A 23,021-nucleotide genomic window follows, 5' to 3' on the forward strand; every position below is an offset into this window, starting at 1 on the left:
ACAAAGGTGAGCAGCAGCGGGCTGGAGTACAGCAGCAGCCCTTCCGGCAGTGCTACCATGCGAACCAGCAATGGCCGGGCGTCTTACATTGATCACCTCGGTCAAAATAGAGTGCCATGGGCTCATTTATTTTTACTTTGATTCAAAGGGGACGTTAGTAAAGCTGACGTTGAGTTGTACAGAGCGGCTCTGCCCCCCCTGTCTCCCACACAGCCAAAATGGATGAGGAATATGACGTGAGGAGAAGTTTGTATGCTCTGTTGAGGCTTAACGGAGCTAGAAACCTCGACTCTGTAATGTTGTGATAGAAACAGCAATTGTGGTGGAAACAGCAGTAACTCTAGGCGCGGCAGTTTGCCAGTGTCTTGTAAAAAGGACCTTACAGTTTGAATGTTGGAGCTGCCTGCGGGTATGGAGTGTTTCGTTGCATGCCCCGTTTCCAAAGATGTTTCATTGACTGCACTACCGTGCTCTTGCAGCTGCGACACAGCACCACCCTTCACAGCAGGAGCGCTTCCAACACGAGGGCCACCCATACAAGCGGCATTCTCACTTCCTCTGCCTTTTCCATCAATGCGACCTCCTCCACATTTGCTTGATCTGCTCTGGCCATTCTGGCTGCATATTGAAAAGCCTTAACCGGCAGTGGAGCAGCGGGTGTGGGTGTACTTCTGGGGTTTCTCTGTTTAGGTCGTAGTTTGCGGCACTGGTCTCAAGGAGTGTATCTTGAGTGGCCTCCTCTCGTCAGCTGGGAAGAAGGTGCTACACTTGGACAGAAACAATTACTACGGAGGAGAGTGTGCATCCCTCAGCCTCACAAATCTTTACAACAAATTTAAACCCGGTGGGAACCCCTATCTGACACAGCGCGGCACATGGTAAAAAGTCACCCTCTTTGTGCTTGGTGGCCTTATGCCCTATCGCCGAAGCATGTTTGTGCGCTTTACGTACATGTTGATATCTGCCGTAGTGAAGTAACACGACTCGGGCTGATGATTCGGCCACTGATGATGCAGGAGCTTATGTTGGTTTCTTTCTTCAGCCGTCTCTGTGGATTGCCCCATGTTACCGTTACATTGTGTATTTGTATGCATTTTGTTGGACGTTGGTCGCTTCCGCTTTTGCTGTCCAGGTACTTCCCCTCCTCCAGAATACGGGTCCAACAGAGAATGGAACGTAGATTTGATTCCCAAGTTTGTAATGGCATGCGGAAAACTCGTGAAGATCCTACTGAAGACGAAGGTTACGAGGTGCCATTTTCCCCTGTCATGTTTGCTATAGTCCGTCTTACCTATTCGCATCCGTCTCTTTGCATGTTTTGTTCTGGCTTCATATCTTCCATACTCACGTGGTGCTACTCTTTTTGCCCACATACGCGGTCGACGTCTGCTGGTGTTTGTTGCAGGTACTTAGAGTGGCAGGTGGTGGAGGGAACTTTCGTCTATCAGTACCAGAAAGCCGGTTACTTTTCAGGCGAAAAGTACATTCATAAAGTACGCTGCAGTCGTCTCACCGACGTAACTGTAATTGCTGGTGGTGCCGTTGCTGCTGTTGTTTTGCCTGTGGTTGCTGCATCGAGAGGAGGCACAACATTGCAGCAGGCTGTATCAGGCTAGCGTGAAATTGCTACTTTCCTGCACGCTAGCACACGTGTCCTTCATAACTAATTGCATCTGACAGTCTGTCTGGCACTTGGTGGTTTTAGGTCCCCGCTACAGAGTCAGAAGCTCTCATGTCTCCTCTGATGCCTTTGCTGGAAAAAAACCGCTGTCGCTCCTTCTTCGCCTATTGCGCACAGTGGCAAGCAGACAAGCCTGAAACTTGGAAGGGGTTTGATCCGAAGAGGCACTCGATGGAGCAAGTAGGCACTGCCGGGCGGACTCGCGAGTCGCGTGGCGCCAACATGTTAATTTGTGAGCACGTGCAGACTGTTGCTTGTGGTTGCACGCATCGGACCTGTAATAGCAGATGCAGTTTGCTGGATATTGCGCCTCAGGTCTACAAGTACTTTGGACTTGAGACGAACACGATTGATTTCGTCGGCCACGCGGTGGCACTTTACACTTGCGATGAGTCCGCATGCACTAAGGCTTTGAAACCGTTACTGTAGACTACGGATCTTCGTGCTCAGGGATCGGTCAGGAGGCGTGTGAGTGCGGTCGTGTCTCGAAGTCTTCCAGAGCATGGTTGCAAGTCGTCGTGTACTGTTTTCCGCTTTATGGTGGCGTGTCGTGCTTGTGTTTCTCCTTGTCTTCTATTGTCTAGGTGTGGATGCTAATCATGTTGCATGCCAAATGTCGTACGGCATGTTCCTTGCCCCGCAGCTACCTGAAGCAGCCGATGCAGGAGACGATGGAACGGATTAAGCTCTACATGTATTCTGTGTCGCGCTACGGGCGTTCACCCTTTATATATCCGGTTTACGGACTTGGTGGTCTGCCTGAGGGCTTTAGCCGCCTCTGCGCCGTGAACGGAGGCACGTACATGTTGAATGCGCCAGTGGACTCCTTCGTCCTTGACGAAAAGGGTAAAGTATGCGGAGTTAAAACCAAAGATGGCCAGGTGCGACTCAGGGACTACGCCAAGAATTTAGGGTTTAGTGCTTACGTTAACATTCCTAAGTCTCGCACAGCAAAGTCTCTTCAGAGCTCAGCAGACAGTGTTCTGAAATTGTCCTTGTTCCCCCTTTCTTCGTGTAGCGTAGGTTAAATGGACCACTGTTTGAGGGATGTTTAAGATCCCGCGAGGTCACCAAAAGGAGAAAGCTTCAAGGGCATCGTTGGATGCAGAACTAGTTTAGGTGCACTTATGTGGGCTTTTTTGGTATGTGACGCAGGTCGCTCGGTGCAAAATGGTGGTTTGTGACCCATCTTATATTGCTGAGCAGTTCCCGTCACGCCTTAAGTGTACAGGCAGAGTCATTAGGTGCATTTGCATATTGGGGGCGCCCGTCCCTTCTACCAATGGCAGCACCAGCTGCCAGATTATCATCCCTCAAAGGCAGCTAAACCGTCACAACGACATCTACATAATGGTCGTCTCTAGCCCTCACGGAATTTGTTTGAAGGGAAAGACCATTGCGATAGTCAGCACGACAGTCGAAACGGATGACCCGGAGAAAGGCACGTCTTAGGTTTTCAGTTCTAGAGATCGGAGCTTTGCACCTGCAAAAGTAGGGGGTTGTTTGAGCGCATTTCGTTTAGTGTTGCTTTGATGATGGTCTTACTACCTGTATTTTGCGAGGAAGGTCATGCACCTTTGGGCCATCCCTTTATGTGTGCAGCATAGTCAGCAGCAAAAATTTGCACAGCGATAGTGCATCGTAGAACGCTTGCTTCCCGTCGATATATGCTGGGTGAACGCCGTACTCTGAATTTATCTTGGTTTTGCTGTGGTCAGGCTCCATAAAGTGTTAGTGCTGCGCGATCGTTCTAGCCTGGATCTATTTTGCTGTGGTTGCAGAGCTCGCTCCTGCGCTTAAGCTCTTGGGGAATATCGAAGAAAAGTTTGTGGCTGTAAGCGACCTGCTGGAGCGTACAGACAATGGCAGAGATAGCAACATCTTTGTTTCCAACTCGTTCGATGCCACATCCCACTTCGAGTCGGCAACGCAAGATGTTCTAAGGATGTAAGTGACGCATGAATCGTAAAGAGAACTGAAATAACCGTACGAAGAATGGATCAAGATATAAACCAGAAAGCAGCAGAGACGCAGATACATCACGATGTACAGAGGATTACATGTAGCGGGTAGTAGGTTAGAGTCAGGCCTCAGAACCAGATAGACCTGTGGAGAATTTGAGGTGTTGAGTACAAACACTGAGAATTAGTTAGATATACAGTCAATCTCGCAAACACAGGATGAGCAAGAAACGACAGAGGCACGGATATCCGAAGGTGCTGTCGGCGAGCAATTCTAATTATGGATATAGTGGCATGAAGTACAACGAAATCCTGCTAGATTTTTGCCGAGGGACCTATATTGTTTCTTCGTTGAGCTTAAGGCGCGTCCATAGCTTGCTGTATTGAATATCCCAGCCGCGTTCTTACGCGCTCATCTAGACTAGCTGTCTTTGTCGGGTTCGGTGTTTTGCAGGTGGGAAGACATGACGGGGGAGCCCCTTGATTTGTCTGTTAAGGCGGAGCCAGAAGACCTCCAGGAGCAGTAAAAGTATAAAAACAACCAAGTTGTTCTCGTGCTGCATGAGCATGCAAGCAGCCGTCACGCCGGATTACCATCTAAGTGAAGTCTCGAATATATCCTTTGACCGCGGCTTCTACAAAAACATATGTACTTCGTGTTGCTTCCAGTGTGTTGCAGGGTGTCGATGAACGAGTTGAAATCAAAGTTTGCGTTTTTGCGTTATGGTCCGTTGGATTCTGGCATGTGATTAAAAGGTTTTCTCTATGCCAGTGTGTCGAACTTTTGCATAGGCAAACGTGCTCTTGGAACGGTTTGGCGCTGTCTGTGCCGGCATCACTATCCGCATTAGTTGCTGCTTCAGCTTTTTCGATCGGAAGTTTGAGGATTTGTAGCGAAGTAGCTAGAAAGTAAAGTCGATGTATTTTTGGCAGCCAGATATGCGGTTCCAGGTCCTGTAGCAGGCACTTCCAGGGCTTATTTAGCGCGAATGCGCTGTATTTTCGTACTGCAGCGGGCGCAGTAAGGAATGTAGAGTCTACGTGCATCCTACAAAAGGTGACTGTCCTTGCGTGACAGCGTTGGCAACAGCATTACATGCAGGAGCAGCGGATAGCACGCACTGTCACAGCAGGGACGGACGAGTACAACTGCTACGTAAAATTTGTGCTCATTGACGGTAGTAACGAGCCGCAGTGTTGAATGCGAGTGCCTCTCCTGATGGTGCAGTGTGAGAGTAGGGATATCTTCAGCACAAGGACTTCGTATTGGCAATCGCCCCATTTGCAGCGTATTCACCCTTCTCGACTAAGCTAAAACATTGCGCTGTGCGGGGCACTGCCACGTTTTGGATAACTCAAGTGCGCACGCGTCATTCGGGTGGTCACGATGTGCAGCGACATAAGCAGCTGCAAAGTCGACGGTGCTACGTTGCTGCATGTCGATAGAGGACAACTTACGAACCAGCCTAGTGGCAGTCCTCTGGGGCTTGATGCGCCTCGTCCCCGTTAACTGTAGTTGTTGAGTTGGTGCTGGGAGTTTGCAATTTGTGAGCGAGCTGTATCGCTGCGTGTTAAGCTTGCACGCCTTACGAACGGAACTAGTAGCGGTCCCTCGGCTCATCGTGTAGCCCACCACCTCCAGCTGCTGAGTCAGTTGTGGAAACAAGTATTTTGTGAGAGCTGGAGTGCACGTTTTTAGTCTATCGAACGGACACGTGCCGGCGAGGGCACGATGCCGCAGGACCCCTCATTGCAGTACACGCAGCAGGCGCTCCGATTAAGTTCTAGCTGCGCTTGTTAGTGCTCCCTATAAATTCTGAAGTGTAAATCGAAACACTGAAGTGTCTGAAGTGTGCCAATGGAACCCTGAATGTAACAGCACTACAGGAGCAACTGCAACACGTCTTCACAAGCATTTACCCCTCATCGCAACTTGTGAAGCACACAGCTCGCAAACGCGAAGTATCATTAGCCATACATCTTATGTACATTTTGTGTAAGGGCTGAAATAAAAGACACTAAATTTGTTGGTGCAGGGTCTGCTTCCTCACGCCACGCACGCCAAGTAGATGCCCGACGAGGATTTTCGCATCTGCGCTAAGCATAAGACTAAGACCTAATCTTTCGCTATACTGTCCATATTTTTGTTCAATACAAAGACTGCTGCAGCTAGAGCCACAGCAGCAGCTTGAACAGACACCAGTCAACGGCCTCCTCTGCCGAAGGTCTGTGTTAGTACTTACCAAACAGCTGCGGCGACTGTCGCAGCACAGCAGTGCGCCAGCGCCTCCAACGAGGCGCTGTCTTTACAAGTTTAGAACCCTCTGACTTCCGATAGCCTCCCTCCTATGAGGTGGCCATCTAGCTCCATCTCTGCCCATTGTGTGTCGGTGAGAGGTGGGAGACGATCTACTTGTCTCCTCAGGTTCGCTGCGTGTCTGCTGCTCTTGCAGTGTACGCGCAGCTCCGCTGCGTCTTTAAGCGCCTCGTTACAGACGCGACATTGAACCCCACCGCGCGTTTTCTGCTGCTCCTGTAGATGAGCGGTCTCTGAAGGATTAACAGAGCAAGCACCAGCAGCTGGCTCAGATCGCCGTTGCTGCTGCGGCAGAGGCTGCGCATCTCTTTGCAGCCAACTGAGGCCCTCTTCCGTCAAAGTGTCTTCAAACTCGGGTTGTCCACGCTGCTGCTGTTGCACTTGCTGCTTCTGCAACTCCAGTTTCTGTTCTTGCAGCTTCCGTTGCTGCTGCAGCTGTCTCTTCCGAAGGTGCTGTTTTGTTCGCCGTGGGGCATCATCAATGTCTTTAGAAAATCTCTCGCGCTGATGCACGCAAGTCGACGCATGCAAGGAACAAGGCACTCCCACGAAGCCTCCATAAACTCCAGGCTGTTGCTGAGACTGTTGCTGCTGTTGGCGTTGTTTTCTCCCTCCACGACCCTTCCTCTGCGCTCGAGTACAGGTGTCTTTCCAGTTGTCATCACCCCATTCAGCACAACAGCAGCAGCAAAGTTCGCTTTCGCAGCTGCTGCTGTTGCTGGTGTCACCTACACGGCTGCCAGTGTCCTCTGCAGCAACAATGTCTAAGGTGCTTAAACACCCATCTCCATCATGATCCCTGGCGTTCGAAGCCAACTCTACCTTAAATCCTGAGTCTGACTGCTGTTGCAGTTTCTGCTGGTCGTGCTTCCGCTGGCTGATATCCTCGAGACGCATCTGCTGCGCCTCATATAGCTGCAAATCTCTCTCGCGCTTTTCCTGCTGCTCTTTCTCAAACTGACGCTGCTCCTCCTCTTCTTGCATACGCAACTGGCTGAGCTGATATCGCGCCATCTCTTCCTCTATGTACTCCTGCTCCATAAGCTGCTGCCGAAGCAGGCGGCCTCGCTGCAGCTGGCGCTCCTGCATCATCAGCTGGCTTTCGCGGAGCTCGTCCAGTCGCTGCTGTTCCTCTTCTTGCTGCTGCTGTCGAAGTCGACGCACTAGTCGCCGCTGCTCTTCTTTCTCTCTCCGTCTCTGACGTTCTTTTCCTCGTCTCTCCTTTTCTTGTTTCTCCTCTTCCTCCTGCTGTTGTAGCTGCTCAAGCATCTTCTGGTGTTGCTGCTGCTGCTGCCGCTGCTGCTGCAACAGGTGCTGGTCTTGCTGCGGGTCGTACAGACAATTCCAAGTGACAACGGTGAGAGAGCCTCCTGCATCGTGTGCCTTTTCTTCGAGCTCCCTGTATACTCCTGGAGGGACCAGAAACACAATTCGCCACTCTGACGGCACTGCTGGTGCCGATTCCGTTGTGGCTGCCGAGTCCTCTTCCTGCTGTCGTTGTAGCAGCAGCAAGTCGATTTTTGGTTCCTGCGTCTCTATGATGCCGGCGCAATCTCGCACTATGAAGTGCAGCATAGATGCAGCAGCAGCTGCTGCAGCAGCTGGAGAGGCAGCAGTGGGTGCAGGGAGCGGCAGCTGCATGTTCAGCTTCATGAGGCGTCTGCGTATCTGATTCGGATTGTGCTGTTGCAGCAGCAGCGCTGCATGCAAGGCCTGGGCCTTCGCCGGCTGTTGTAGTCGCACCCCAAATCCCAAGCTCTTGAGAGCTGCTGAGACAGCTGAACGAGAAAGGGGCAGTCCAGTGACAGCTGAGTACGTCAAATCCACGACACAAGTAACCACATCATTAAACAGGGACTCAAGCTGCTGCCGCCGCTCCAGCTCCGATACCTGAAGATCCCCTGAACACAGACGAAAGACAAATCTCAACACGTAAAGCACGTGGCTTCCTGACGCTGCAAGCAGGAACTCAACAGGCCCTCGCACGGGGTGTGGAGTACCATCAAGGGAAACAGAAAGCACACACACACATGAAAGGCACATAGGAGCGTTGCCTGGAGGCGGAACGCATCGGTTTAATGAAGGTTCCCCACGCGAGACGATTGCAAGATGATAAAGCACGCTGCATAGCCGACTTCAGTCTGCCTGCTTCTCACGCTGCTTGTTCGCGTTCCCTCTTTGTAGGTCGAGTAACAGGCAACAGAAAAAGAAAGATGCAGACGAAACAGGAAGCAGGTTAGGTTAACGACACTTGTGGGCCGATTCGGTCATATTTTGAGTCAAACAAAAAGCTAAAAGGGAAAGGGCTGCTCCACCTTTCTCCAGTATCCTTAAGATGCAAGCCCGTTTGTCATCTGTCCCAAAATATCTAAGTAACTCCGCCTTTCGCGCTAACTCTCCCTTTGCTACATTTTGAAAAACTGCGTCCACCTGCAGAACCTGAGCATCGAGCCGCACCAGCATAGCAGCAGCTTTAGTTGCAACAAAAATATGAGCAGCGCATGCAACACCAGCAGCTACTGCAATGTCTATGACTTTCTCCAAGGAGTCCTGCGGCTGCGGGCTCTTCTGCTGCAGCTGCTATCGCCATGATGCCATGCTGTCAGCACACAGACTGACAGCAGCCGTATTTTGTTTCTATGCCGCAGCTGCTCCTTTTATCCTAGGGGCTCTGCGCATATCACGCGATTCAGCGGAGGCTGTCGTTATGTCTGCATGACTGAAGATGAGCTTGCCTCGTTCAAGTCTGTCTCTTTGCCTGCGGAAGAAGGGTGTACACGCCACAAATACATTATATTGAACAGCGGTGAACAAACCAATAACCAGGGAGCCTGCAAGCCTCTACAGGCATAAGGCAGTCACAAAGTGATGTGCGAACAAGCCAGTGACTGGCTATCTCAACTTTGACGAGCACGGTGGCGACTTGTTTGTGAGCCTCGGGTCAACAGTCACGAGCTCTGCACCATGCAAGAAGTTATCTAAGGTACTGAGTGTCACACCGATACACGTGTCCTCACCTTCTCGCCAGTTGACCACTTTGTTCTTATAGCACGCGACCTCAAAACGCTCCCCCCCTAAACGCAGCCTGACAACGGCTACGTTCGTCAAGCGGACCTGCGTAACAGGTTGCTTCAAGGCCATGTTGCCAAGTGTTAAGGTCTCCACTTCTGCGGTTTTAACACTTGTGCCTCGAAGAGCAGAAACCGGGAGGGAAAACTAGAAGTCCCAATGGGCAGAGAATCCAATCGCCAAGAAAGCAAAGGGACCCGGGTGACCAAACGAGCGGCCACGAAGGTCTACTTGGGTCCCAGTGTGAAATCAAAAAATGCAGTTTAGAGAGTTTCGATACCGCTATTGAAGAAAAAGAACTAATTTACACTAGATGATTAAACAAACAACGCGAACACACAGTTAGCTACTGGGTGCATGCAAGCACTCCTCTACTCTCTAGAAATGCTTTGCCACTGCGGGCGAAGTAGGAAGCTTGAGAGCTGCACCGAAGAACTCGGAGTTCTTGGTGCAGATTTTATCATGTAGTGAACACTACCTCTCAGATCACTTTTTGCCGCAGACGTCGGAGGAAACAACAAGTGTCACGACGGGTTTCCAGCACTCTGAATGCTTGTTGGTTCCAGTGGTTGATCGAGAACTTCTCGGAAGGTGGCATCACCGAAGGATATTTTGCGCAATTCCGTATAGCTGTCGGTTGAAGAGGATAGTGTGTACTGTGGGTGTTACGTATTCGCACATTCGCACGACACAAGTGTTACAAATGGGTTCCGTTTCCACGCAGCGAAGCGCTTGCAGCCCATAACAAGGTACCAGTTCTCACGTATGTGGCAGTACCTCGAGAAGCTCCTCTTTCAGTGATGTGGTAGACTGCGCTGAAGGTGCTGACCATGTGCAGACAAGTTAACCACGAAGCATTCTACTCAGCATTCTACTCCACCGGCAGTCTTTTGGGAGTGCGGATTAGAACGAGAGCGTACTTCCCCCAAGGCATCTTGCGGAAAATATGTGCGTATCTTAACGGCTTCCACAGTGTCGCGTGCCACGGCGCTTGAAGTACCGCGTTTCTGTAGCTTCGACATGGTCTCTTCTTAACTGAAGAGAATCCCCCCTGGTGGCCTGTGCGCTTAGTTTTTCTGGTTTATGTATCCCTAGTATCTCTCAACGCTGCCTTATCAATGCTAGTCTTGCTAATTGGCTCTTGGTGGCTTCACATAGTCTGTATTTTCTTAGCGGTATAGGAAGACACTGTCAGCGGGGAATTCGCTATTACTGTCCCTTACGCAAGGCAGCTGGAATCAGATATTCCTGCTTGTTCTCTCTCAAGCGCTCCTGTTTCCCCTTTTATAAAACCCCTGGGCGGCCATCTAGGGTCCAGCTGTCACTCTAGGGCTCTTCTCCTCGCTTGGAGTGGCATTATCAGCTACGTCGTGTGAGCAACTTCTGGCCGTGCCTCTTGTTTTTCGTTGCATGAAGGTGTTAATTGTCATCACCCCTTCACGACCGGCAATCAGTGAGCCTAGAAATCCGAAATCTGCATTCTCACTACGTGGAACGGGCGGCCACTTGTTCTTGCCCACAAATCCTCCGGCCAGAACATCACTTTGTTAGCGCGGATGGCAATGCGTCTAGCTTTTTGCCTGCCAGTATTTTGCCAAAACCCACTTTCTTGAAAGGCCGGCCCTTCCAAAAGTGCCGTGGCGCACGCAGCAAATTGGCGCAAGCCAGCAGGTTTTAGCTAAGACCTGAATTCCAAGCTGTTGAGAGATACCTTTATCTTTCTTGCCATTGAACTCAGCCTTTCTTGTCCTCTCGTTCAAAGGCTGCACCACTGTTCTGGCCTGTGCTCTCACTGCAAGAGAAATTAAGGGCAGACATTGTAACTCTTTTGTTTGCTCGCTGCCTTCTCTACCGCGGCTTCCCCTGCTGTCACAAGCTCCAAGCTGCTTTTATTGTGCACTGTAGTCACATTCCGGTGAGTTTGTGTATTGCACAGGCACTACAATAGGGCTTGCTGGTGACCTAAAGAACATAGCTAGCTAGCGACCTACAAGGGGTCGCAACACTGGAGGAGGACAGGACCCTCTTACTAGGATCAAAGTAAGGCAATATGTCTGCGAATTAAGACGCATACGCTAGAGGTGCCTGAAAATGCGCGGAGACTGGGGCTGGCGATAGCGCCGGCACCAGTGCAGGACCCCTCCCCACAGGGCCTAGGAGGCGAGCACCCTGAGTGGGGCGAATTGAAAGACAACAGATTTTGGAAACTTAAGAATAACTGATTTTCCATATATATAAGCTACTGTTTCAAGGGACTGGACCAACGTTAGGTGCTGATCATACGCCCTGCTCGAGGGGCAGGTAGCAGCGTAGTCGCAGCAGTAGGCGCTGTGCACTACATTTGGGGGCTGTTCCGGGATTGAAATCTTTGTTCTTTCCGGACTTGGGAGTAGTAATACTATGTTTTAGTAGCTCACGCCTAGAATTCTTCGCTCGGTAAGTGATGCACCTCCGCAACGGGCGCGTTATCGGCCCCACACCGCAGGAGACTTCTACAATGTTTGTCAACAAAATGCCGAGCGGGACGCTAGCCCATCATCGCCATGCGACTCCGAAGCCCACCGCGGCAGAGCGGCCGCATGGACATAAGGAGGCGCCCCCGCAGGTGATACCTATGACCAATGTTATGCCAGGGGACAGTCCCTTCGTCACCTGGGACCAATTCCAGTCCGCTATGAGTGTGATAAGAACTGTTATAGGCGGGACCATGGAATCCGGCGCAACGATTCCCATACTACCACAAGACGGCAGCACTGTGCAGGCCTTTCTGCTGCGCATCGAGCGCCGGTACACCCAGATGGGATTGGAACCGCGCGAGTGGGGAAATGCAATTATTGACCACCTTGTGGGCCCGGCTCTAACGTATTGGATGTATCTACGGAGAACTATCGACCTAAGCAACTGGGCGAGAGTACAGCGCAGGCTTTTGGAGCGGTTTGACAAAACAATGTCGCAGAGTCAATTGTTAACGGAGTTGGCTAAAGTACGGTGGAATGGTAACCCGAAGGAGTACAGACCGGTTTGCGGCTGTAGTGGAGCGTGGGTTGGGTCTTGCCCCCGACGAACTCGCTGACTATTACTGGACCGGGCTACCGACAGACCTCCATCTTTTAATAACCAGTAACGGACAGGTGAAATATCAGTCGTGGGAACAAGCGGCGACAGCCGCAACACGGCTCTACGAGCCCAAGCAGAGTGTGCTGGAACTCCGAGAATGGACCAGTCGATCCATTAGGGCGGCCGTCCAAGCTAATGGACCGTGGGCGCCAGGAAATTGAAAATCGCCCTCGGGGAACCCACACGAACTGCTTTGAGTCTCAGGGTCGCGAACATCCGGCACTTGTCTGCCCCAGCAAAGGGGAACGTACCAAATGTCCGGGGGAAATATGCAAGAAGTGTGGCGGTGTGGGACACTATGCTCGGGACTGTCCTACGTATGAACGAGGCCGGCCCGAGCCGGCGGGCACGAGCAGTAGGGAGCCCACCCGTCCTAGCACTGAGAAGACGGAATGATTAAACGTGCGGGCCTAGGCGTGGTTGGAGACGAGCGTTCTAGGCCGCGTAGTCATGGCAAAGGCATGATGTGTGCGGTAGCGACAGGCCCGAATGCCATTCCAGTCTCCCTTGAGTGGGGTAACCAACTCTTCAGCACTGCGGAAAGAACTAATACGAGCGATGGGCATTGCACGGTTTGCATCTCATACTGGCTTTGCCCAAAGCCGGTTCGGCGGTGCCCCTAAGGCTCTCGGATGAATGACAAAGCGCGTTTTGTTGCGCGTTGCTTGCCCCACGCGCCGCTACAGCCGCAAACCGGTCCGTGTACTCCTTCGGGTTACCGTTCCACCGTACTTTAGCCAACTCCGTTAACAATTGACTCTGCGACATTGTTTTGTCAAACCGCTCCAAAAGCCTGCGCTGTACTCTCGCCCAGTTGCTTAGGTCGATAGTTCGCCGTAGATACATCCAATACGTTAGAGTCGGGCCCACAAGGTGGTCAATAAATGCATTTCCCCACACACGTGGTTCCAATCCCATCTGGGTGTACCGGCGCTCGATGCGCAGCAGAAAGGCCTGCATAGTGCTGCCGTCTTGTGGTAGTATGGGAATCGTTGCGCCGGATTCCATGGTCCCCCCTATAACAGTTCTTATCACACTCATTGCGGACTGGAATTGGTCCCAGGTGACGAAGGGACTGTCCCCTGGCATAACATTGGTCATAGGTATCACCTGCGGGGGCGCCTCCTTATGTCCATGCGGCCGCTCTGCCGCGGTGGGCTTCGGAGTCGCATGGCGATGATGGGCTGGCGTCCCGCTCGGCATTTTGTTGACTGACATTGTAGACGCCTCCTGCGGTGTGGGGCCGATAACGCGTCCGTTGCGGAGATGCACCACTTACCGGGCGAAGATTTCTAGGCGTGAGCTAAGCTATTAAAGCATAGTATTCTTACTCGCAAGTCTGGAAAGAACAAAGATTTCAATCCTGGAACAGCCCCCAAATGTAGTGCACAGCGCTTACTGCTGCGACTACGCTGCTACCTGCCCCTCGAGCAGGGCCTATGATCAGCACCTAACGTTGGCCCAGTCCCTTGAAACAGTAGCTTATATATATGGAAAAACAGTTATTCTTAAGTTTCCAAAATCTGTTGTCTTTCAATTCGCCCCACTCGGGGTGCTCGCCTCCTAGGCCCTGTGGGGAGGGGTCCTGCACTGGTGCCGGCGCTATCGCCAGCCCCAGTCTCCACGCATTTTCAGGACCTCTCACGTATGCATGTTAATTCGCAGACAAATTGCCTTACTTTGATTCTAATACGATGGTCCTGTCCTCCTCCAGTGTTGCGACCCCTTGTAGGTCGCTAGCTAGCTATGTTCTATAGGTCACCAGCAAGCCCTATTGTAGTGCCTGTGCACTACATCACCCGTCCGAGCGCTGAGAGGAGTGGTTGTTTAAACGACAGGGATTAGGCATGGTTGGAGAAAAGCGTTCTACGCCACCAATCCATGGCAAGGGTGTGACGTGTGCGATAGCGGCTGGCCCTAATTGTAGTGCGCAGGCACTACAATTGTAGTACGCTGCGCTCTCAACAGCGTCTACGATGTTGTACGACCCGCAACTCTGGCGCTCTATGAGCTCTTCTCTTCTACAGACGCATCGGTCTCGTAACATTAGAAAAACTATTAAAAAAACATTTTGTTTCATGTGCCCAAAACCATATTCCACAAAAGCCACTTTCTATGGTTCTTGCTTTGCTGGTCCTGTGAGGATGTGACGCGCGCCGGTGCCCGCGTTGTCTGTAGCCCCGATCATAAAGCATTCGCTCACATTTCTAGTTTATACATGTTAATTTGTTAATAAATTGCATTTCTATTTCACTAGTAAGAGGTTACAGCGCTCAATCCGCGTCGCAACCTCTTAACCGCCTACAGGTCATCAGTTAGCTATCCTCTATAAGTCACCAGCAAGCCCCATTGTAGTGCTTGCGCACTACACAAAGGACTCAGCCGCCACTGGAAACGCAGTAGAAATCGGGGCCTAGACCGACCCAGAGCGAAGAGGCTCCGTGCGAGAAGACGAACAGCAGTGGGAAGCCTACAGAGGCAACAGAAGAGGGCTACAGGCCAGAAGAAGTAGAGGTTGTGCCGCAGTGGTGGCGGGAGACTTGCGCGAAAAACACTTACAACCAAGGGGAAGCATCGCGTTATGTGGGTGCGACAGAGGAACTCCGAGTTGAGTGCGTAGGGAGCCCATATGAGGCGTTGTTAGACACAGGGGCCTCGAAAAGCTTTATTAGTCCTAAAACTGTCAAACGGCTCCAGCTCAAGGTGCGGCGACTTCCAGAGGAGCATAGGTTCACATTAGCTACCGGTGAGCAATTGCCCATTGATCGTGTCGTGACGGAGTTGACGATGTGGTGCGGAGATGCACGTTTCTCGGGAGACTTTTTAGTGTGGCCCATTCCCTGTGTCTTAGTACTGGGGTTGGATTGGCTAACTGAACATAAGGTGGCCTGGTACAGTCAGAAGAGCTGAAAACGTATGTGAACAGCAAGTGGTGCGAGCTACCCGTCGTCAGGACTGGTGAAGAAAAATTGCAGGGAGACAGCCCTATCGTAGTACACCCAAGAACCCCTGCCGAGCAAGCCTGTGAGATATTGGCCAAGCAAGTGGCGGGCATGTCCTCGGAAGAGGCCGCCATATTTTTGCGCCTACCATCCAAAAGATAAGTCCCATGCGAAGTCAAAGGAGAAGGTACGGATAGTGTCGCTCGTTCACCAGGCAAATGCTGGCACAAAGAGTCTTAGGGCACCATTGCAAGGTTTGCATGTCCTACCGGCTTTGCCACAAAATCGTTCGTTGGTGGCACTGAGGTTACCAGAAGAATGGCAAGAGGCGCTGTGCTGCACGTTGATCAGAAGCCGCCCCAGGTCCTACGGCTGGGGCAGTCTTCTGGTATCCGCTGTCTCAAAGGCAGCGGGTGATAAGGAGAGTCTCCATGGCCTACGGCTAAATTAGCGCACACACAATGCCACAATTGGATAAAGTCGACACGGGCACAGGATATCCCCTTTGAGGTGCTGCGGGAGTATCGGGCGGTCTTTCCCGACAAATTGCCTAATGGATTAGCGCCAAAACGCCCTCGTGATCATGTATTACCTACACCTGAAAGACTTTCGGCGAAATATGCAATTTGCCGTATGGCACCAGATCAGCTTAAATTCCACAGTCAGGAGATAGCTAAATTTTTGGACAATAGATGGATGGGACCATCGTGTTCGCCCATCTGGTCTCCTACGATTATGGTGGAAAAACACGATGAAGGGGAGCGGAAGATGCGTATGGTTGTCAATTACTCGGCTGTGAATGCCCTTACGATAGCCCCTGAGTTTCTACTACCTTCTGTTCAGACCTTTCTGGAGATGCAGGGAGGCGCCAAGTATTTTTCCACTCTGGACCTTGAAACAGGATTCCATCAGATACGTATGGCTATAGAAGATCGCTGGAGGATGGCCTTCCGTTCCGTGGGGGTATTCAAGTATCAAGTTATGCCTTGTACCCTCAAGGGTGCCCCAGCCATGTCCATTTCACTCTCCAGGGTACTTTCTCCTAAGGGAGGGAGCTTCCCACTGTATCCCTATAACGACTGAAGCAGCTTCTGATTGATTACACCACTCTACCGACCTCCGAAAGCCAGAGTTGATAAAGTTACATATTGATGCTTCCTGTTACGTGATACGAAAGGAACTAATGTGAGAAAAGAAACGTCATGAATCCCGCTCACCAGAAACTTGCGGTTCAGTCATTAATTCGCAGTGCCAAGCCTTCAGCATACGCGGAACATCATTTTAACCTCATTTTCACCCGCTCAGTATGTTTCAAACATTCCGTGGCTCGTTGGCTAGATTTCCCCGCATATCACCATTGCCCACTTACGAGGCGCGCGACACCAGGTAGCAGAAGCGTTGTCTCACCATCCAAAGTATTCTAATCTAGACGCGCTCTTTCCCACAGCATTACATATTCTGCTCTGCCTCAGGATCCCATCGGTTAACGCACGCTTGGACGAATTGCCTGCTACTAGGATATACATTGACTGACTTGGCACTCTCAAGCGTCAGGTGGCCCTTATTCTAACGGTCAAAATAGAAAGAGACACTTTGCCCTTTTAGAGTTGTTTCCACTCTGCAACTACTGACGCCGTTCTCGTATTCCTGGATGGGGACGGTACTCACCAAGCCGATGCGCGTGCTCCAGGCAAAGGGCCCGTGAGTAAGCCGAAGCGCTTTTCTTTCTGGGGAGACACATCCAGCCGACGTATGAAAGCCCCGTACTTCTTGCTTTATATGCCCATATCTCAACATTCTGAGACTGTCATCCACATCACGTGTTCCATAGCGAAGAAGCAAAAGCGTTCTCAGCATTTACCTGTTCACTATGTTCCAGCATATAAACTAGTGAAAATAGGTCAAACCAGTTCGCACCGCGTCCACGAACAAAAGGCCCCAGAACGAAAGGAGGACACAACTGAGTGCCGCCTCCTCAACATGAAGCGAGATCCATGGAAAAAAGGGATCGCTGGTGTACCCGGCTAATCAGTAATGTCGCCTAAATTAAATGATATTCATTATGCCGTTTGCTGAAGGTTGGAAGTGCGCCGCTACGAAGACAACACACGGCCTGCACCAACTGCGCCATCATTTTCTAGTTGCATGCACCCGACTGTACTTTCTGAGAATACCCCAGGATTTCATGTATCTCAACGTATAAGAATTTTGAAGTAGATCCTGCAGCATTTACAGTATCGCAGAGAGCCGCCTGTAGCAGAGTGAACGTTAACACTACTGTTATGCAATACCCCTCGAGAGGCCAAAGCTACTCAACCAGTAGCTTCACCACACCAAGAAAACGTTAATTATCCACTGGATAGAGCAGACGTATTGTGAAAAATTCATTCATCATAGACGTGGATAGTACTGGGGCTTTCAGCGCATACCAGTGGCAGCCCCATGGTGGTAAGCTCATGCAGCCCCAAAAGCTGCTATTTGTGTTTCGCAACATTGCTTATACCGGAATCGGTACAACTGCCCCGTACCAGGCTTGATTTTGAGTGAATATGTAATCCTACTGTGTGTCTTGACTCTCCTCTGGAAGCTAAGGGAACACTCCACCAGCAAGCAGTTACCTAAGGTGTCGCAGCTTCGTTCCTTGAAGTGTCTGGTGATCTTCTCCCCTTCTAAAGAAATATAACCCATATTTCTTGTTACATGCGTGACGAGCCGCGTGGTTGACGCAAAAGTAGAGGAAGTAGCCCCCAGAGACAACATCTCCGTGGGAATGCTCTCGCCCGTGGTGCAGGCGGCAATGCCGCCTACCGGTAACTGCGGCTGCAGCAACGGTAGTTGCAGGTGCAACGACAGTAGCTGCAGGTGCTTCAGCACGAGCAATAGCTGTAACACAGGCGTTATTACTCCGGAAAGCTCCTCATGCTCCAACAGTTGCTTGGATCAGCATATGGAGGAGAGGCACCTAGTGTGGAGAAAGAACGCCCCCTTTTTCTATGACACAATCTTGAGTCACAAATTTGACTGGCCCTCTATGACAGTAAGGCCTTAGAAATCGGATCCGTGGTTTGCATTTCTGTGCCATGCATGGAATCAGCGCTTTAAAGGCGTTAGCGTCGTCGGGGTGCACACAATGTTGCATCATGAAAAAAGTTCTGGAGCTTCAGCAGCAGCACAGCTCTAGAAGAAGAGGCCTTCGCTGTTTGGTTTTACGGTTACATTTTTGGCTTGCTATGATGATGACGCCATTTTGCGGCTGTAGCTAGTGCCCTTGCTGCTGCTTCAGGTTGAGTGCTTCCCACCAGCGCAGGCGTCATCCTCGTCTGGTGCTGTGAGACTGCTTTTGGGAACTGCCACAGATGGTAGCGAGCAGAATTATTTGGTGCAAGCGGAGGCCAGGGTGCCTCAGCCGTCCCTGGAGGTTGATCCTATAATTTGCGAGACTTATTCAGGCACGCCTCTGTCATTACTGATTATGCGGCTGCTGCGAACATTTGTGCTCCCATCGCAATCCTGCCATTTTTGCTTGTTCTGCGAAGTTTATGCGTACACTTATCCGTATCGTTGCAATTGTTTCTACCCTTGCATGCTAGTCGCCTTTAGAATGAGGCATTCACTGTTGCGCCTGCTGCGCTGTGCATTGTGCGCGGGAAGAAACGATTTATTATGTTTCTCTGTTCTACTGCTGCTCCTGCGTCCTGTCTGCCGTTTATATCGCAGGCTTTACTGCGCCTCGCAGCAAATGCACCCGTGGTGGCGGGCCCCCGCCAGGAAGCCCAGCACCTTTAGAAGTGAAGGCGCTTCTCGTACACCCTGGAAATGTTTCCCGGGCGCGTTTGCGTCCTCTTAACCCTCTGCATATTGCATCTTGCACTCCTGACGGGTTAGTGTTGTTCTGGGATTACAGCAAACACCCGTCCTTTCCATCTCCTCCAACCCAGGCTGCCGCGGCTGCTGCGACAACGGGGAGTTCTCCCGGGGGTAGCTTGAACGTGGCCAAGCCACAGATGGCTCTTCTGGGGCACGGGGAGGCTTCTGTCGAGGGTCTAGCCTGGAGCGCGGCCGACAAAAATCGTCTCGTCTCTGTGGACTGCGAGGGCGTTTGCTGTTTGTGGGACGTCGGCAGTACCAGCAACGCCAGCAGCAGCAGCAAAGGCGGGATAAGACCCGGCGATGTTGCACCTGACGGGGTACAGCTGGCCGGTAAGACACTTCAGATGTCCCCAGTTAGGCTGTGCCGCCCAAGGGAGAAGGGAAATGCGAGTGCACGCTTAAATGACGTGGAGCTACACCCGCATCACCCAGAACTCGCAGTTATTGCTGCTGAGGACAGCAGCTGTTTGCTCATGGATTGGCGGCAGGAGACGGCCGTTGCCGCAACGGCAGCAGCGGAAGCTGCGGCAAATGCAGTCTCGTGGAGCCCTCAAGAACCTTGTGTGTTCGCTATTGGGGACTCCTCTGGGACAGTGTCATTGTTCGACACTCGTTGTCTCCGCAGGTCTTTCCTGTCTCTGTCCGTGGGACCCATGCAAGAAGGCCGCACTACACAGGGGGCTTCAATCAACACCGTGCATTTCCACCCCGACTTCGCTTTCTTGCTTGGAGCGGCTGCCGAGGATGGCACTGTGGCACTTTGGGATGTCGTTGCCGCGAGTGGTAAACAGCAACGGAATCTAGATCAGCAGCAAGAAGATAAAATGCAAGCAGATGGTTCGACAAGTGAGACTTTGAGAGGCAATTCAAAGGGGCCGCCGGGGCTCCTGTTTGTTCATGCGGGACACTCAGCCCCCATTACGGACTTTTGCTGGCGGACGGCGCGGGTGCCCCCACCGAACAGCAGCGGCAGTAGCAGCAGCAGCGTGTACCACCTAAGACAGTCGTTGCTTGGGGCAAGCGTGTCCTTTGACAACAAAGTGCAGTTGTGGCAACCCGCAGAGCTGGTGTTTTGTCAGACTGCACAGGTAAATTATGTGAACTGAGCGAGGCCCCAGACAACGAGTCTAGGGCCGCCCTTAGAGGCGTTCGAAAAACAGGCTTCCCGGACTGCTGCCCTTCGGGAGGCCGAGTTATGAGTGGGAAGTAACTGGAAAGGTGATGCGGCAGCGGCTTTCACTCAAGCTGCGCGAGAAGCACTATCGGCAGAGGGGGCCCTTGACTATTTTTTTTTGAAACGCTTTGAAGCATCGATTTCGGCTTTCTGTGGGTGTTTTGACCTTAACACAACTGCTCCAATCGAAAAACACCTGCAGTCTGCTGCTTGCAGTTATACCAACTACGCCAACATCGCTGCTGCAGCAAGGGCAGCAGCAGCGAGACCTGTTCCTGACTCAGAAAGGCCTGGTCTTTCTGCGTCCCTTGAAAGATACAAGGAACACGCTGCTGCTACTGCTGTAGCTGCCTGCGCAGCACCAGGTAATTCTGTCACTTCGAAGTACCAGTCTAAGTCGCTAGACCCAACAAGACCTGTAGGTACGGAGGGCAGTGCTGCCGAGCCTGCATGCATACGCAGATGACCCATCTCCACAGTCCGCGCCGCCGTCACTCTACGGTACGGGACCAGCAGCAACAAACAGCGTACGCTCCGTACCGTGGGGTCTTGCGCAAGCAAAGCCGATAATTCCGCTGTTATCGGCAGTCTTTGCTGCAGTTGTTGCAGCAGCGGCTTCCCTGCCTCCCTGCACGCATGCAAGACCAACCACATCCGCAGCAGCAGCATCAGTACGTTTCAACGCACCTTGCTACAATGATTATGCCGCGGCACGAACGAGCGCAAAAAGTGTCGGCCAAAAAAAGACGAGCATAAGCAACATTGCAGCTGCTGGATGCAATCTTACTGAGGCAATCTGAGAATGTGCTGCAGCAGCGTCTCGCTGTGCGACGGCCAGAGGGCTCCTACTGCAATACTGACCCCTTTCCAGAGTGACTGAGACTGCCATGCCTGAAAGCAAAGTAAATAAACAGCAGCTGTCCTTATTGCTTTTGACCGCGCAGCCGCGACCCAGCAATAGTCCATGTGCTGCTGGACATACTATCCTGGTATGTCGAGGCGGACAGAATCTCTGTCAGCTGAATGGACATCTTAAGGCATGGAAACTGCCGATGCAAGCAGTCTCAACACGCTCATAACCGAACAGCTGCCTATCAGGTTGCTACCTAAGCCCTGTGTCTGCTGACGGCCCCTAAAGCCACTTGCAGGTTGCTGCTGTCGGTGTCCCACGGTAGCTTTTATCACCCTCCCTCCTGCGGCTGCTGCTTCACACTGGTATCTTGCTGCCTCTTTCGGCGTTTACGCCCGGCAACCCGCCTTTGCCCCCATATTTGCAATGTGTTGTTTTGCTCTTTGTTCCTGCCGCGTGCCTCGCTGTTTCCAGTCTGTGTGACGTGTAAACGGTTTTACTCAAACTGTAGCCCCTTCTTGAACCGTTTTTTGAGTGTTTGTTGTCACGTTGAGCTCTATTGATAACTCACCTCTCTGGCTATAAGAGCAGGAAACACAACCGACGACAGGAACTCTCCGAGGGACGGCAGATGCTGCGCTGCCCGACAAAGCTGCAGCAGCAGCAGCAACAGCAGCACCACCAGCACAGCTTAACCAATGTTCCCCATTGTTCTACAATATACGACCTGTACCACCAGTTGTGCCGACAAAGCCTTACTAGGCGTCCAAAGACGGGCTGTAGCGGCGTTTCCGAGTCTTCTGACAGCCGCTGACAAACTGCAGCGACAGCCTACAGCGAACGCACAAGCACAGGTGTCAGCAGGACAAAGCGTCAATCCCAGGGTCACCCACGTCCACGCTAGCTACAAAAATAGCAAGCGCCACAGCCTGCAGACATCAGCTCGTTAGCTAGTTAACTGTGTAACTTGAAATTAAACTATCCCCAGCCAGAAAATCTGCACAAGCCAATCGCCAGATTTACAGGTGCTCACATGGACTGGCAGGAGCTCTTCAGAGGTCGGGGATGTTGGAAGGGCCCCTGTTAGCCCCAGGCAAACATCGAGTGCTGCCGCTTGTCTCCTCCTCTCAGCCACTGTGTGCAGACACGCGAAAGCAACACGTTTGACAACAGTTGTTCTCGCTGTTCATTCTGCTTTGGCTCACGCCGCTGCTGTGGCTCTCGCTAGACCTTTCCACGCAAAAGCGCGCAGAAGCTGCCACTGCTGCAGTAGATAGAACTAACCACTAGGGCACGGCAGCATGTATGTACACAGCAGCAGATCTTCTGGGGAAATGCCATATTCCTGGAGGCGCTGCTGCTGCTTCTGCTGCCTCAGTTTATAGCGAGAACGCATAAGATCAGCAAAAACTGAAGACACGAGGGACATGTCCTCGGAAGAAAGCAGCAGCTGCTGTATGTACACGTGGCATTGTTCCCTGCAAAGCGAAAACAGAATAGCATCCAACAAGGCCAGGCAGTGCTGTGACAACAATAGAATCTGAAATCCATTGAACAACAGAGTGGACGAATCTCAGACAGCAGCAGCCACCCCTGCAGGAAGGCCAGCATAACGGACCGAGTGAAGAATCGAACCATTGGCGCTACCAACGAAAAGTTCTTGTCGGCCTTGAAAACAGCCCAAGTAGCCTCCAGCAGTCGCACAGGCAGATTTTCCCCATTTTGCTGAGCTACTGCTGTTGCTGCAGCTAGATGCTGCAACATTGTCAGCAGCAATGGCCTTTGTTCAGGCAGGTGAAGCTGCAATGGCAAAATCACATGAGGACAAAACGTTCGTGCCACTGTTGTTGCTGCATATGCTGAGCACGGCATTATTTTTGCTGATGCTGAGTAGACATAGCGCATACTGCTGCAGCCTCACTTCGATCAGCTGCGGATACACCTGGTGATGAAGATCATTTATTTGCTTTATAATCTGCGGACCAGAAAACGCACGCTGTTGCTTTATTGAATGAGTTTGCCACGTCAACTGTTAATTCA

The 23,021-nt window shown here is 51.7% G+C and overlaps 6 protein-coding genes across 6 annotated transcripts; 3 read left to right on the forward strand and 3 right to left on the reverse strand.

Annotated features, from left to right (window-relative positions):
- Positions 1-218: 218 nt before the first annotated feature.
- On the forward strand, positions 219-4,169 carry ETH_00018240 (RAB GDP dissociation inhibitor alpha, putative; the record flags this gene model as incomplete). Its single annotated transcript, XM_013378387.1, has 10 exons — positions 219-236; positions 691-844; positions 1,133-1,250; positions 1,406-1,493; positions 1,706-1,861; positions 1,997-2,073; positions 2,325-2,562; positions 2,837-3,122; positions 3,463-3,628; positions 4,097-4,169. The coding sequence occupies 10 exons, from the start codon at positions 219-221 to the stop codon at positions 4,167-4,169; spliced, it is 1,374 nt and encodes a 457-aa protein (XP_013233841.1).
- A 1,787-nt stretch (positions 4,170-5,956) lies between these two features.
- ETH_00018245 (zinc finger (C2H2 type) domain-containing protein, putative) lies at positions 5,957-9,100 on the reverse strand (the record flags this gene model as incomplete). Its single annotated transcript, XM_013378388.1, has 4 exons — positions 5,957-7,860; positions 8,275-8,398; positions 8,695-8,717; positions 8,977-9,100. The coding sequence occupies 4 exons, from the start codon at positions 9,098-9,100 to the stop codon at positions 5,957-5,959; spliced, it is 2,175 nt and encodes a 724-aa protein (XP_013233842.1).
- A 2,440-nt stretch (positions 9,101-11,540) lies between these two features.
- On the forward strand, positions 11,541-12,101 carry ETH_00018250 (uncharacterized protein; the record flags this gene model as incomplete). The annotated part of the gene is made up of 1 exon (XM_013378389.1): positions 11,541-12,101. One exon carries the CDS (start codon positions 11,541-11,543, stop codon positions 12,099-12,101), a length of 561 nt encoding a protein of 186 aa, XP_013233843.1.
- A 590-nt stretch (positions 12,102-12,691) lies between these two features.
- Positions 12,692-13,363, reverse strand: ETH_00018255 (uncharacterized protein; the record flags this gene model as incomplete). Its single annotated transcript, XM_013378390.1, has 1 exon — positions 12,692-13,363. The coding sequence occupies one exon, from the start codon at positions 13,361-13,363 to the stop codon at positions 12,692-12,694; it is 672 nt and encodes a 223-aa protein (XP_013233844.1).
- A 5,728-nt stretch (positions 13,364-19,091) lies between these two features.
- ETH_00018260 (WD-40 repeat-containing protein, putative) lies at positions 19,092-20,063 on the forward strand (the record flags this gene model as incomplete). Its single annotated transcript, XM_013378391.1, has 1 exon — positions 19,092-20,063. The coding sequence occupies one exon, from the start codon at positions 19,092-19,094 to the stop codon at positions 20,061-20,063; it is 972 nt and encodes a 323-aa protein (XP_013233845.1).
- Positions 20,064-20,523: 460 nt separating this feature from the next.
- On the reverse strand, positions 20,524-22,745 carry ETH_00018265 (uncharacterized protein; the record flags this gene model as incomplete). The annotated part of the gene is made up of 8 exons (XM_013378392.1): positions 20,524-20,577; positions 20,672-20,759; positions 20,919-21,022; positions 21,553-21,633; positions 21,741-21,812; positions 22,015-22,115; positions 22,266-22,459; positions 22,600-22,745. The coding sequence occupies 8 exons, from the start codon at positions 22,743-22,745 to the stop codon at positions 20,524-20,526; spliced, it is 840 nt and encodes a 279-aa protein (XP_013233846.1).
- Between the last annotated feature and the right edge of the window lie 276 nt (positions 22,746-23,021).

This window comes from Eimeria tenella, genomic scaffold (assembly GCF_000499545.2).
Source record: "Eimeria tenella Houghton genomic scaffold, Eth_scaff82, whole genome shotgun sequence".
In the NCBI taxonomy this organism is placed as follows: domain Eukaryota; phylum Apicomplexa; class Conoidasida; order Eucoccidiorida; family Eimeriidae; genus Eimeria; species Eimeria tenella.